The 16,128-nt window shown below is 32.6% G+C and overlaps 1 protein-coding gene across 1 annotated transcript; it reads right to left on the bottom strand.

The window, feature by feature from the left end:
• Nucleotides 1-253: 253 nt before the first annotated feature.
• On the bottom strand, nt 254-2,437 carry LOC133181197 (uncharacterized). Its single transcript, XM_061315734.1, has 3 exons — nt 2,197-2,437; nt 1,685-2,044; nt 254-711 (listed from the first exon to the last, which is right to left on the bottom strand). Exons 1-3 carry the CDS (start codon nt 2,393-2,395, stop codon nt 386-388), a joined length of 885 nt encoding a protein of 294 aa, XP_061171718.1. The 5' UTR covers nt 2,396-2,437; the 3' UTR covers nt 254-385.
• Between the last annotated feature and the right edge of the window lie 13,691 nt (nt 2,438-16,128).

Below are 16,128 nucleotides of genomic sequence, written 5' to 3'. Positions count from 1 at the left end.
ATTGTATAATGGACTTTTGAGCTTGAATACTGTTCGTTATCTCCATATGTTTCATCCAAAAACAATAAATTTATATCGATGTTAATTTTTTCCTCCATTCAACAATGTAATAAATGAATGCAAATTTGCCGTGTCTGACTGGAGCTAAATTCTTCACTGAAGAATGTCAATTAATAACCTATAAAACGGCACAATTTTTTCACTTTCCCCGTGTATATTTGCCTTTTAATCCAAATCAACATTCGTGGATATGAAGAAAACAATGTGTTGGGCAATTATGCTACTACATATTGCATACATACGCATCTAGAGCAACAAAAAAAAAATCAAACTAATTATCACATGGATTTCTTTAGTCTCACAAGATGATACCCATATCATTCTTCTAAACAATAGTTATTGTTTTATTGGCAGAAAAATATTCACCAAATACGTTGTCCTTTGCTAAGCAGGCCACTGTAGATGCATTAAATTGGTCAAATGTAGTAGTTACCGTCACCCGAACCAGATGTCGACAGTCCTCAGTCCTTGCAGGTTCAATGGAAGTTTTTGTGATATTTTTTGGAACCATCGCATAACTTTCATCAGATAGTTTCACAAGTGCTAATATTGTTGTATCAGGGTTTAAAATCGCTGTGCAGTTGATGGTCTCATTTATTGCACCTTTAGAATAATTGTCCTTAATTGCGATGACTATATTTGAAGGAGGAGCTGAAATGTTACAAGATTAAGGGTTAGAATTACCGGGTATTCATTACTACTGTTAATGACGAAGAAAGGTATTCTTCTGCATTTGGAATTTCAATTTCATTTTTTTTTCTCGAAATTTTCATTTAGTATAGGATTGTTCGACATATAATTCATAAAGTTTTCATTATTTAAAAAAAAGCTTGCTCGTCTTGGAACGTTGATAAATCTAAGCATTTTCTAAACTTTAATTTTCGTTAACTGCAACGGTAGCTCGATCAGTCGGTAGAGCGCTCACTCCGTGATCGGAATGGTCGTGGGTTCAAACCCCGGCCTCGACTGACCTAAGTCGATAAAAAAAAAAAATAGATAGCAACTGTTTCTTCGCCTAGCGCCCGGCACTTTGAATTAAAAGTTACGGGTCTTTCGAATGAAAACTTAAAAACCGAGGCCCTGTGTCACGGAAGGCGTTAACTTTGGCACGATAAAGATCCCTCATTGCTCAATGGCCCAGAGTGCCAAGTAAAGGTCAAAATATGAAGCCCTTCACCGGTATATGGTGACTTCTCTATATGAGTGAACAATTTTCGAATTGGACATAAAACAGCATACATTCAATCAATCAAATTTCGTTATCCATATTCTCTGACATTTATTTCATTATTAAGTGATTTATCATTTGAAATACTGACTACACGGTGTTTAGTTCAAGGGAATTGCCTGAAACACCATTCGCCATTCGCTAGCATTTGGGGATTTTAAATTAGCTTTTGAATATAATAATTATCATAATTGATTAATCATACAACTTAAGTTGATCAATCAAACAAAATGGTTCATAATTATACATGTGTCAGTACAAAACGTTTACCTTCATAAGAACTGACAGATTGAAGCTAACTAAAAAATATATCTATATCCTTTTAAGTAAACTTTGTCAACTTCGGTTAATGGTTGTTTAATTTAACATTCGGAATAATTTGGATATGAAAATTACCTGCTATAACCAATTGACTTTCGTCATCTTCAGGAAAAAGAAGACTTTCGTTAAAGCTCTTTACTTTACAGAGATAAACACCACCTATGTTGCAAATGTCATCTCCAGGTCTCAGATCAAAGGTGAAATTCACTGTTCTGTATTCATCAAACTGATTGCTAGTATATACTGCAGAAATACGATCATCCTGTGGTAGAATGGTGTAGTTATTGTCAGAATTAATTGACAGAAGTGGATACGACGAATCGTTGAAAAACTGGAATGCAGAAAAATAGGACTCGAGCAGAGGAATTCTGCATTCAAAACTAGCTGTAGAGTTGAATTTTCCATAGCGAACTTTTGGATCCAAAGTTGCACGGGCTGTAAAATTAAGAAATGAAAATATGATCATTGTTAAGGATGTCCCAAAATAAGATTTGCTATTTACAAAAATGTGTAGAGTACAAGGATAAATATTTTTTATTAAGAAAATGGAATATCTTTGTATTTAAAGCAAATTTATTAGCACTTACCCATTGTGACATTTATAGATTCACAAGATGTTGAAACATTTTCACTGTAAAGATTATCCCTGCCATGACAACGGACAGACAATCCATTTCCAATGTCCAGAAAGGGTATGTGATATCGATATATCATTTTATTTGTGCAATTTACCCCTCTATCGTAATCTAATTTCAGAATATCTCTGGCTACTTCTCTGATTGGCATGTATTTGTCCCCTTCTCGACAATCTTCTAGAGTTACTTCTGTTTCCGTATTATTCCCTACGTAAGCAGTACAATTGATGGTAGAATTGGACCCACTAACGTAAAGATTTTCGACAGATATGTCAATAGAAGACAAAGGACCTAGCAAAATATGAAAAATATAGTGTGAGCATATATAGCTAAAGCTATGTCATAATAATTTATTACTGGAAAATATTTGCTTCTATAGGGTTTTAATTCATCGTAAATTCATTGACAAAATATCTACACCAGTATTACCATTAAAGGTATGTACTATTGTAATATGCGGACAGGTTGCACAGTGGATATAAAATTAATATTTCGCAATTTATAACACTTTTTCTTTATCATTTGCAAAAGGTCATAAAGAAATTCATTGAGATTTATAGCTTAACAGAAAACTATCCTTTTAAAGTTCCAAATTTTAAAAGAAATTGACTTATTACATGTACCATATACATAAACTATTATATTGAAGCTTATGGACAATGAACCTACATAAAGATGACTAATGTTTGCATAATTGTTTTCTTCTCGTTAGATTTATATTTAAGGAATGTTTTTAAGTTTTGTGTGAGTTATTGGTGTACGTGTAAATTACACAGACTTGTCACGAAGGCATATTTCATGAATCGCGCTTGCGCTTCATGAAAAATATGCCTACGTGCAAGTCTTTGTGATTTACACACCAATAATTCACACTAAACTTAAAAACATTCCTTATATTTACATTTTACATGCTTAAATGCACCAAAAATATACTCAATGTTTGAATTCCTCGCTATCGACATATTTTTAGTAAGGTCTCTGTAGCCTCATTGTGACGTCACTTTAGCGCGAGTTTCTCCGTTTATATTTCTACGCGTGAGTATACACAAAAGTGGCTTTCAAATCAATTTCACAGTTGGCTTAGTAGAAAAACACAGCAAATGTAAATATTTCAAAATGAAATCAGAATTTACCTTCTATAATTAGTGAACTGTTGGCCTCTGTTGTTTGAATTGTTGGATCCATAGATTTTATGTCGCAAGAAAAGTATTTATTCCACTCGCATAAATCTGATCCTTGGTGGGTATCTAAGATGACCGTGACATTCACATAATCATCTCCAATAACAACGGTTCCATTCACTCTTGAGTCCATAGATTCTATTCTGCTGTCATTGTAAACAATTAAAACCACACTGGATGCAGTGTTGTTTTGCCCCGTAATTTCAACAGTTGTCCAGGCATATCCCATGGTACGTATGAAACAAATCATTTCTGGCATGGTATCCAATTTAGCAAAAAGCAGAGTTGGTGTCATTTCTGCTACCACTGTGTAAAAGCATTTATGATAATTGTTACTTTTGATTTCACCTATTCACACGAGTATTATACATGTACTTCTGTAGTCTAATGGTTAATTTAACAGATATTTATATTAAAACAGAATAACTTTTTTATATGAAATTTTAGTTAAAAGCAGTGAAAAAATAATTTTCTGTATAGTCATAATCCTACCTGAAACATCAGGTTTCAGTATCAGAGGTTTACATTCTGTTGTTGTATTGATCTTTAAATCTAAATCTTCGGCATAGCATCTCAACAGGGTTCCGTTTGTGACATTTCTGAAGTCAAAAGAATATGAAACGGCCTTTTGTCGCATACAAACGCTTGGCAAGAAATTGTCAAATGAGCTGTTAACAAGAAAAGCGGGCTCATTGAGGATGTTTACATAAGAATTGTTTGCGCAAATCTGTATTTCTAAACTCGTGGTCGAATTGTCATAAAAATTCGCTTCACAGCTGAAAGTGTGGTTTGAACTGCTTTTATACTGTTCCTGAAGCTTGAATTCCATTATAGAAGGTTCACCTAAATGAGAAAGAAAATTCATTTGGTGCAAAACAATTACGGCATAAGTTATTATACTAAACCAATGAAAATTGTTTACTGACCAATGACTTTAAGTGTTCCGTTTCCATTCACAGTTTTTATATTGCTGTCTGGTAATTCAATACTGCACGAGAACTCTACATCTAGGGAACAGACCATCCATTCCTCGATGTTCAAGAGATAAGTAATGTTAACTTTCCCAAAACTAAGGAAAAGAGTTGTTGTGTTGATCATTTTCTCATATAGAGTTGTCTTTCCATTAGGAAAAGTAGAAACCATTCTTTGTGAAAATGATGAATTTGTAAAATTCAGATGAATGACCGACCATTCGAAGCTGCTTACGTTAGCAAAGCAAAATATTTCTACTGTTGTTCCAAATTTCACCACTTGATTCCTTGGTTCTATTAAAACTTGAACTACAAAGAATGCCTAAAGGCATGAATAAACTGAAAAACCTACATTTATAAAAGTTACAGATTTGATAACAAAATGTTTAAAAAATATACATCAAAGTTACAAAATACAACTGAAATGTCAGGTAATGTGCAATTGGAAAACATCGTCGCATATGCATATATATATACAGTGTATGTATAAAAGAGCTAACGGTTGTATATTGCAAAGGTTCGTATTTATTTAATTATATGAGAATATGGTAATCCAGCTTTATTCCCCAACTGAAGGAGAACGAATGACAAACAGTAAGAGCTCAAGAAGTTTTAAACCGTTAAAATGCGTGTTTAAAATACTTGTCTATCAATACGAGTATCTTTAGTATAATAAATACATGTGTATATAACTATTTTAAGAGGTTTGTCATGTAAACTAACCTGTGGGTGTAGAGATGTTGGGTTTAGAACAGTTAGTAGCCTCTGTGATGTTTAGCAAGGCGTCAGTGGCTCTGCATCTTAGAGATACATTCATGTTGTCATTGAAAGCAGTAGTGGTTATCAAATGCGTTTCCTGGGTACAATTATCGTTTACATATGTTCTTTCTAGAAGAGACTGGCTTTGTCTTGTATGATTCTCAAAAGGAACGAACTCTGAACCGTCCAAGCAAACCTCCAGCAATAGCTTGGATGACATTGTGGACATTTTTGCTGAACAATTTATAAAGTCTTCATCTCCATACTGATACAATGGTTCAAAGTGTATCTCAACATCAGATGGCAAACCTTTAAACAAAAACAGTCGACAACATAGACAATTACTAGCTCTTTTATCTTTACAGATGATGCTCTCTAAGAATAATTTTTAGAATTAAAATATAGGAGATTTAAGTACTTTGAATATGCAAGAATCAAACAAACTTTGATTTAAAGCTTTTCAATTTCAAGGAATGCATCAAAGTTAGTGTTTGAAGAATGTCTAGTGATATTTGTTTTTTCTTAAAAATATACTCTGTATAATTTTATTAAATTTAAACGACTTTATTTGCTTTTTGAGAAACACTGTCTCTACTAATACCCAGCTACTTACCTACAACAGTGACAGATGTATTGGAGAAGGATACTGATTCTAAATTTCTTTCAGAAGTTTGAAATTCACATCCGTAAACGGCAGTTAATGAACACTGATCAGAATCTTTAGTGAGGTTAAAAGAAAACGTCACATTAACAAGAGTACTTCCATCTTCGTAAACAGCACTAATTCTGTTGTCCTTGTAAATCATCGAACCATTCTTGAAAATTTTAACGAGTTCTTCGGATTGATTTGTATAGCGTATTAAGGTTATGTCATCCCAGTCAGTGTTAACAAGATGTACGTAACAGAAGACATCAAAAGTTGATTGAGGTCTTACCACATTAGAGGCGGAAATCATCGTGGAATATGCTGAAAATTAAATTAAGTGGATTAATATTACTTTTTTGTTTAAAACTTTGGACGCTTCTTTTGAATAAGCTGAAAAAACGAAAAGTTACAAAGAAACTCTCTCTTTATTTTCCAAAGTCAGACTTCATAAAAGACATAATTGTATAAAACGAAAACTTCTCATATGGACTTACCAGAAACAAATCTTGAGACAATATTAATTATGGATCCGTTCGATTCTAGAATTTTTCCACTTGAATCCCTCAAAGAACATTTAGCTGTTGATTGGTTCATCTCATGTGTGGCGTTTATTTCAAAAACAAAAGTTGTCATGTTAGTGCATTTTGACATAGGATTTCCGATTACTTGATGAACCTGTACTGAAGATGAATTCAGAGTAGTATTGTCCTTATCAGTGAAGGTAAGTAGAATGTTTGAAGAAGGACTCGATAATTGTAAACTGCAGTTGATGTATTCCGTAGAACCGTTGTAGTACTCATTTTTTGTTGATATCTGAAGGCCGAAAGAGATACCTGTATGATAAAAATATAATCTTTTATAAAGCTGTATACGTGCATTTCTGCTCATTGGGGTAATTTTAAGTTTGGGGAGAAAATAGTCATTTTCATTAATTTTTCACATCGATAATTTCAATGAATAAAAAAAATTATCTTAAATTATGATACCTTGTACAGACATGGTCAAGTTTGCGTAGGAGGCAGTGAAATCATCCACCATATCAAATCGACATTCATAAATTCCCGCCAAATCACAGTCATCCTCTCCTATGTCGAAGATAAAGGTTACATTATCTGCCTCAAGTCCAGGTGCTCTGCTCAATGTAGCATTAAGTCTGAGGTCTGATATCGATATATCGCCGTTTTGTGCCACCTTTATTAGAGTTGTAGTCTCAGTTCCGTTATAGAAAGTGAGATAAATACTGCTCCAGTTGTACCAAAGTTTATGAATGGTGCATTGAACTAACTCTTGGGAGGACAAATTTGCGTGAATGGTTGACTTATCAAATGTAGAGGTAACTGAAAGTATCCACTTAAAAATATAAATTTATATTGTTTTCATAGCACCACACATGTTCAATTTTTGCACTATATCTAGTACATCACACATGTTCATGTTCAATTTTGTCACATGACTTACTTATTTGGCAACCATTTCCTCGCCACCCATCAGTGCACCCACTCTGACAACTTCCTGTGAGTTTATTACAAACCTCACTTAGGTTAGAGCAGTGACATCTAAATTCACAGTCATTTCCAAACCTTGGAGGAGACTGATCACAATTATCTACAATCAAGAGATCAATGGGCCACAAGGCTCACCCGAGTCATGTTGTCCCTGCTTAAGAAGACTTCAAAGATTTTTTCCTGTTTAATTTCAAGTCAAACTTTTATCTCCACTGAATTCTTGTCTAGGAGACTATAACTTACCAATCTTGAATCAACGCTATAAGAAGATGATGTATATCAATAAGAAAAAAATCTTCAAGTGTTTTGGTATTGGTTGTTGTTGCTGTTGTTGTTTTGTGTGTGGGTGGGTGTCAGGGTATGTGTGTGTTTGGAGGGGTATTTTTTCATTAAGAAAATTAATGTGGCCCCGTTGTTTTTCAGATGAATTTTGATGAATTTCCTCTTTTAATCCTTATGTAAAACTCTGACCCTCCTTTGTGACCTCCTTCTACCCTCAGAAGATTCAATTTGAACAAACCTAATGCTACACTGAATGTAGATGCTTGCATAGTATTTTGATTAACTGTGGTTCTGTTGTTCTTCAAAAATGACTACACTAAATTTTCCCTATTTATTTCTATGTCAAACTTTGACATCTTATTGCAGTCCCACTTAAGCCATGGTTGCCATGATTTGAACAAATTTGACGACTACATGTGGATGTTAACATACATGTATCAGTATGACTTATTGTTGTTCTGTTGTGCTTCTTCAAAAGAAATGTCCCCTATCTATATGCTAAAATTTTTTTTTATTGTGGCTCCACCCTAGACCCATAATGTGAGGGCCATGAATTCAAATGAAATCATGGATATGATTTTAGATTTATATAATTTACTGTTTCATGCCCTTTTGTTCTTGAGAAGATTTTACTTAATTCCCATACATTCTTTGGAAAATCCCTTAGACCATAATTTGAAGAACTCAATAAAGAAGCTTTTGCAAATGTTTTGTTTTTCCGGTACAGTGGTTTCTGAGATTTTAGATGACCCCACATTAATTTCCATATATCTTAATAAAAGGTGTAGCCCTCCAAATGTGTAAATCTGAATTCCTTTTAACCATTGTGGCTTTGGACAAAATTTACTCAAAGGTACTGGCATCATCGCAAGCCACATGTTTTGTGTCCATTCTATTCCCACTAATAGGATGGACACAAAACCCGTGGCTTGCGTCGATGTGGTACTGGAGAATATGAAAATGTGAAGCTTACTCACGAGGATCAACACGACAAACAGAAATTAAGACGGACAGAACGACGAATGCTTTACACATTTTGATCAGAAAAGTTCACTTGAGCCTTTGGTTCAGGAGAGCTAAACTATTGTTACTAGACAATAAAAAACGTTTTCTTAACTCCATTACCTTCTGTGAATGGTGATAATAGACCAACATAGACCATCACACCCCCGCCAGCGACAGCAACCAGTATAACTCCAAGGATGATAAATAGAATAGTATGACAATCTTTACTTTTCAACAGGCTTGTGTCGTAGTCTTGTACTGGATCGGGTTCTGCGGGAGGTGATGTATCATCGGGATAGTTTGCTCTGAGCTGATGTGCCTGTTTATAAGGGAAACTATTGTAATTGCATTTTCATCAAATTAGTATTTCAAATGAGATGAGCGTATCTGTCGTGTAATCTACAGGATTCGTAAACGAATCATTTATAATTTAGATATACAGTCAAGCACTTGGTCGATGGGTCGCCCGCGTGGCGCAGTGATTAGAGCGTCTGCTCTAGAGTCGCGAAGTAAGGAGTTGATCCTTACGTCGCGGGTTCGAATCCCACTGTGGGACGTGGAGACCGGTCCTTCGGATGAGACCGTACATGTATAAACCGAGGTCCCGTGTCGTAGTAGATGCTGGCACGAAAAAGATCCCTCACTGCTCAATGGCCGTAAGTGCCGAGCATAGGACAAAATTCGCAGCTCTCCACCAGCAAGTGGTGGCGTCTCCATATGAGTGAAAAATTCTCGAGAGAGATGTTAAACAACATAAAAACAACAAACAACTTGGTCGATGGAAAATAGTTGGACAGACTTTACCAAAGTTACGCACATAGGTTAACAAAATGTTCCATTACATTGATATATCTTGTCAAAAAAGAAAAAGTCTGCTTAACTTGACAGTTAAAACATATCAGTACCACTTCATATAATTAGTTAGCAGCTATAAGATAACAGTGTATAGTTAAATGCAAATGTTTTAAAATTTCAGTGGGTAGGAAGTAATACTTTCGCTTTCGGTGCAGCACAATCAAATGTTAACTTTATTTTAAATTTCAATAAATCAATAAATAAAATCAAACTGACAAACGACTTGTTTGTTTAAAAACTGTTCCATGCGAAGATCGAAGCAGAAATTAGTGATTCTTCTTCGTCATGGACAGGCTAACATATTGTCCTTTCTGAAAGATTTTATTTTATCAAATAAATTCTGCAATATGACTTTTTATAGTCATATTGCAGAGTTTATTTGATAAAATTAAATCTGTCGGAAAGGACAATATAACCACTCTGCTATCGTCGCAAAGTAATAATTAAATACGGTTTTAATTAAAATAACAATGAAGCAACGCATTTAAATAATGTGATTTTTTTTCCTTTTTTGCATTTCTCATGGTCTCTGGGTATTTTCTCCATTTCTTTTTTTTTTTACCGAAGTTTGCTCGTTTGAGTTAAAATGCAAAATAACCTTTTAAAATCGTGCAGAGATAACACAGAGATGAAAAATTTATAGAAAAAAAGTGTTTAAAATAGTTCTCTCCTAATCAAAGGAGCCCAATATATCAATAGAATGCTAACATGTCGTGTGTCGAATCAATTAAATTTTCATTTATCAGGTGCAGATTCCTGTCGAATCCAAATCAAATGAGCACCTCATTCTTAATTTCCCTAATTCAACCAAGAAGCAAAATTCTCAGCCTTTGTTTCTTAAAGATCATATTATATCTAAAAGAAACAAAAGCTGAATGATGGCTTTGTTTAAGGGATGTTATCGGTGATTTAAATGACTGAAAAACAAGTTTTCATTTATTTATTTTTTTAAGAAAAAGTTTTTGCTCAAGCTTTTGAATTGCTTTAATGAAAATTAATCAATTTTATCCGTTTTGGGAATTACGACCATCAATATATGGAAATTTTTTCATTTTTATGTCTCTGATTCATATTTAAGAGCAATTAGGGTATGTCGGTTGGCCCTATGATCTGTGTTTCAAAGTATGAAGTATACCATAAAAATTAAAATTCCGAGATTTTTTTTACGATATGCTCAAAACTTGATATATTGTTTTTATTCTCATACATATACCATCTGATTAACTATCTGCTGCTACATGTATATGCACGTGCATACATATATAGACGATAAAGCTGAACGTAGAAATAAACAGTGTAGGCCTAGACATGATGTTACGAAATTGTAAATTCCAGGACAAACTACTACTGTAAGACAGACTCTTAGATCATACCAGCCATCGTCTTGCTTCCAGTGCTATCGTTCCGTCCAGTACCTTAGACAGGAAGGAGGTAGGCCGGATATCAGACCTGTCTTGTCCATCTGAATTCCGGAAGTGATGACTTTCATTATTGCTAGCCGACCTTTCAGTCTCATGCAGGTACACTGGCGAGTTATTCCTTCCGTGAAAAGTATTCTCCACGAAGTGACTCCCGAAAAGTTCTCTTAGAGGGTATTTATCATCCATTTTTATATGAATATTTGAGTATAAAATGATTCCATGACATTGCATTCAGAAGTTCAAAAATCATTCAAAGAATACAGGTAATCAATCAATAAAAAAGACGGGTATCCATATACAGTGAAAGGAAGTAATTAATTCCAAGGTGTAAACCGACAAAAATATGTTTGATTCAATGGTACTACAATTATTTAACTGCGTGCGCAGTGTGCATTTAAAATGCTTAATTGTTCAAGGTTCTAAGGGTATATTATATGTCATTTGGTTTAAACATAAACCTTAAAGATTTCGTTTGATAATTATACACCACGACAAAACCTAACGTGGATTCCTTATAGACTAGATCTAAACACATGGAACTGTAAATGTTTGTATGCATCCAATTCTACTAGCAAGACTATAACATTTATGGTATATTTCTTGGTGAATTTCAACTTTAAGAAAGTTATGTTTAAAGATTCTGACGTTGTCGTTCAAAATGGTCCGTTAGAAATATTATGGCCAAAAATTTCGAATATAAGACAAAATTTTCGCGAATAAACGCACATCTTCGCTTTATAAAACATAACTTTAGCGTTTTAACTCAAAATTTTCGCAAATAAGCGTAAAATTTCGTTTAAATTGCAAAACATTCACATTATATTACCCGGCCCTATTTTTACGATTAAATCAATCAATACCGCATCAGTAAATAGCATAATCTTATGCTAATATAAATCATACTCGTAATTAGCTGTAATGAATCATCTGAAAAGGTTCCCTTGGGGCTTGTTAATGCAAGCAGAAATATTTCATCTTTTTAGTCTTTTTTAAGATTACCTACAATGATATGGCAAATTGTTTATAACTAATTTTCTTAAAATGACATTTTAGTCAAAACTCCTGAAGTTGCAATAGAATAGACAACTGGATAAAAAAGTTTCAGAATTTTTATTAGTAAAACTTTATTTGAAAAAAGAAAATACCACTACAACCTAAAAGACTTTCTAAAATACATAATCAAAAGAATTGATAGTTTTTTTAATACTTCAAAATGGTATCAGAGATATAATTGATTAGATCTAAACCTTGATTAAGTTTCTTGAATGGCTTTTTGATTGTTATTTTACATTATTTTTTCAATTCTGGTTTGAAAAGTTTTAATGTGAAATAAAATTCCCACAAAATCACTTTTTGTCCATTTAAGTCAATTCTTTAAATCTAAGCCAAAAAAGAATTTTGATATACAAGTTTTCTTACAAAAAATACTAGAATTAGAAGTGATCCTATTTTACATTATTGTGTTGCACTCCCGACATTTGATGTGTATTTTATTTCACACAGTTTTAAAAATTATAACACACAATAACCCATTCTTTGTTTGTAAATGATAGTTTTTATATTTAAGACAAGTTTTTCCTATTTTCAAGACTTCAAAACATGATTATTTGCAATGCGAAATATATATACTAGTACATTGCATTTAAAAATATGTGTTAAGTGATGAAAACGTTTCTCTAAATTGACTGTAAAGTGTCTTTAATTAGTTGATAGACATAATGTTTTGAACATCAAATAGTATCAAACATTTTTTTTCAATTTTGTTTTTTAGAGAGGATAGATGAAGATCATTGATAATTATAAAACAGTTTTGTTGCACAAAAAATCATAAAGTGTTAGCAACATCAAGTGGTAACGAAGTTGTGCAATATTTATAGCCAAATACTTCATAATTAAAACACATGAAAGTATTTAAACTTGGCTTTATATCTTGAATTATTCCCTATTTATGTCAAAAAACTATAGCTAAAATATATATATTAAGAAGATAAAATATATTTTATAGTATATTTTCCTTTACAGGACAAACACTATGAGCAACTGAGATCAACCAAAAACATTTTACTCATTATTTTTTTTCTTTATATTTTTTCATATTTGATCAGCAATAATTCTAACATATTTGTTGCACTCCTGACCAAGAGCATGGGCGTTTTTAAAGTAGAATTTTGAAGCGAAAATTACATCAGAACTTGTTCTGTTGTTTCAGTGAAGTTGAGGTGGAATTACTTGAATTTCAACAATTTTTCAGTGTGTTTATTTATTTATTTATTTTTTTTTACATTCATTAAAAAATGAAAGAAAAAATAAAAACACATTGGAATTGATAAAATTGAAAAAGAGAATGGTCTTTATTGTAAAACTGTCGATAATTTAAAACTAAATTATTCAAATAGATCATTATTAAAGAATATTTCTTAGCATAGATAGAAGCTTTTTCATCATATAACTTGAATCTTTAAAAAAAAAGTGTTGCACTCCGGACCATAGTAATATAGATCTGAAACACAGACAGACCCTGTAATTGATAAATCTATTTGGTAAAAATGTTCTTTGTGTCTTTACTTTCCAAAATTAAAACCAGAGAATTATATACTGATAAAAGTTTGTTTCATGCTGGGAAGAAAAACATCAAATGTTGCACTCCTGACATTGTTGGGTATGCACAGATACTTGACTCTCATTAATGCTGCTTGTGATTTATATAACATTTTTAAGTTTTAAGTTGTGTATCAGTTATTGTTTTCCACTTTGAAAATTCTTTTTTGACTTAATTTTCTTTAAGATTTTTAAAATCGATGTTTTTTGGCAACACTACACTTTTTTCTGTTGCACTCCTGACATGGTATAACATTTTTTTAACATTAACTATGACCACAACTTGGTCAAACAAAAGTTGCTACAGTCTACATTTCCAACATAAACCATTATTATTTATTTCACAGATCTTTAAAAAAAATATTGAATTTTCAAAATGTCACAAAAAGGTGTTGCACTCCTGACATTTTTAGCATCATTTTTGGGCATAACTTTTTTGTGAATTGAGATATCAATGATATATATGGCAGGTATTTAGACACTCTAAAGACATAAGCTGAGACATAGAAATTTATTCCCATGGCCTGTATTTTTAGTGCAGGTTGCTAAATATGCGTGTGGTCATTTTTTTAATTCACTCTTATGCAAAGTTGTGTGTTTATTGGATTTAAAGGCAAAACCAGCATTGGCGTTACATACAAGGCGAAAGTCACAGGCCCAAAGCAACGTTTTTTTTTTTTTTCAAATGGAGGATTTAACAATAAGTGGAGTAGATGGAGAAACATCCATATCAAAACTACAATACAAGGCTATTCTCAGAAAAAAAGGGGGACTACGGGCCTGAGTTACACGCTTGTTCTCGAAAGTTTTGTGTTATAATACATTTTTGTAATGAGCTCAAAACGCTTTCCTACAAATACATTGCAGTTTATATTAATTCCAGTCTCTGTGAATTAGGCATGCAATGACAATTAAAAACTACTACACTGTACTTCCGCATTCTTCATGTTTAAACTTTCAGGTGTGGTAACAATACAAGGCAATAATAAACATACAACAATAATGAACGTCTCCTTTAAACAATATATTTGGCACCGACAGATTAAATAATCTAATGACAATCATTATAATACATTTCGGTAAACATATTATGTCATTAAAAATAAAATAGCTGCATGCATGAAATCTCACACCAAGTGATAGCAATCATTTTATGAGCCATTTTGACTGAAATCTTTAAAAGGATATAATTGCTATTTAATACTTAGGATCTTGTGACACAATTAGTATTTTATTTTGCATCGCTATAATCTTTCTTTCAATGGTTTTCCTACAAAATGTGTTGATATTCAATGAATTTGTGTCCCTAAAACTTGACTCAAGTTCGTTTAGCAATTTTAAAAGTTTGTATGCTTAAATTGCTGGTCATTTAGATCTGGACTTGTTTTTCCTAATTTGTTCATTTTTAGCTCTATCTGAGCAGAGACCAGAAGAGCTTACGCGACAGTTAGGTGTCTGTCGTCCGTCTGTTTAACTGTAAACATTTTTTTTTTTCAAAATGCTCCTCCTTCTGTTTTGGTTTGATTTCAATATAACACGAATCACAAGTAGACTACACTAAGATACATAATTCTCTTTATCAGTTTTGGATTTCGACCAACAATGTTGCCATGGTTACTTAAAATAGAAATTTCTGTAAAATACATTCAAAACCTTATTTCTCCTACAGTTTGAGTTTGATAGCAATAAATATTGCCAAAACAGAAACCAAGGATCATTATTCTTTTTATTGCTGTTGGATACTTTCAATCCAAGTGCTACTTTTGTCTTCCTTTGTTATAAGTAAACCAGCAGCGCTATAGTCTCGTCAAGAGACTTAAAATAAAAATATATCTATTCCATTGATATCCTGTTTTCTCTTCTTTAAAGAACATTGCATATGGTAGATTACAATGGAAAAAAAAACGAAAGTTTGAAAATAAAATTGATCGAGAATAGATGTCTTTTTTTATGTTGATAAGAGCGATAAGATTGTTGATTTGTTCTTTAAGTTATGTTACGTTACAAAAATTTCAAGCGATATGATAAAGAAAGCTTTATTGAAATAACTGCTTCTCAATCCAGTGCAAAAATATAAAGTCATTCGATAAACGGTAAGATATATAATGGACTAATTTCGAATCGTTTGAGATTGTTCTTCTTTTTGAATTAGTACAGCTGTAATTTTTTTCACATCATGTTTATTTAGAAATCTATATGCTAATGGAATCATATTAAAATTAAATAGCTAACTAGCAACTCCAAAACTATCCAAGGACACATGCAACATGCCACTCTGCAAACGGTGTCTATTCAAGCAATGGGGATTCATTTACAGCACCCAGTTGTAACCAAAATGGAAAATATAATGAGATAACATTAACTTCTTTAAACATTGCATATCAATGCCAACTAAATGTTAGAAGTTTTCATTCTAAAATGTTTCTGATCTTGTGTGGCTCGATAATGTCTTCAAAATACAGCATATATAGTTAGTTTAAAAAATTATGTTTCACATAAAAATGTGTTTTGTTAAGCAATCATGGTAATAATCAACTTCAATCCCTATTAACCTTTAATTCAACAGAAACTGGTCTGATATTGACGCTGAATGTAAAGAGATTCCGATGCCTCTGAACTGAGTTGAACTCGGAACTGGATTTATTGATCCCAGAACACAAT

This window comes from Saccostrea echinata, unplaced genomic scaffold (genome assembly GCF_033153115.1).
Source record: "Saccostrea echinata isolate AGI-Se365-2 ecotype Australia unplaced genomic scaffold, CSIRO_AGI_Sech_v1 ptg000008l, whole genome shotgun sequence".
In the NCBI taxonomy this organism is placed as follows: domain Eukaryota; kingdom Metazoa; phylum Mollusca; class Bivalvia; order Ostreida; family Ostreidae; genus Saccostrea; species Saccostrea echinata.
The sequence above is the reverse complement of the archived record's forward strand: the minus strand, read 5'-3'. Positions and strand labels throughout refer to the sequence as shown.

Excerpts from the sequence above, each read along its gene's own strand:
- LOC133181197 (XM_061315734.1), bottom strand. The coding sequence starts at position 2,395 with ATGCCAATCAGAGAAGTAGCCAGAGATATTCTGAAATTAGATTACGAT. Across the intron at positions 2,045-2,196 it reads ATCTATAAATGTCACAATGG|CCCGTGCAACTTTGGATCCA; the intron begins GTAAGTGCTAAT and ends TTAATTTTACAG. Across the intron at positions 712-1,684 it reads AAGTCAATTGGTTATAGCAG|CTCCTCCTTCAAATATAGTC; the intron begins GTAATTTTCATA and ends GTAACATTTCAG.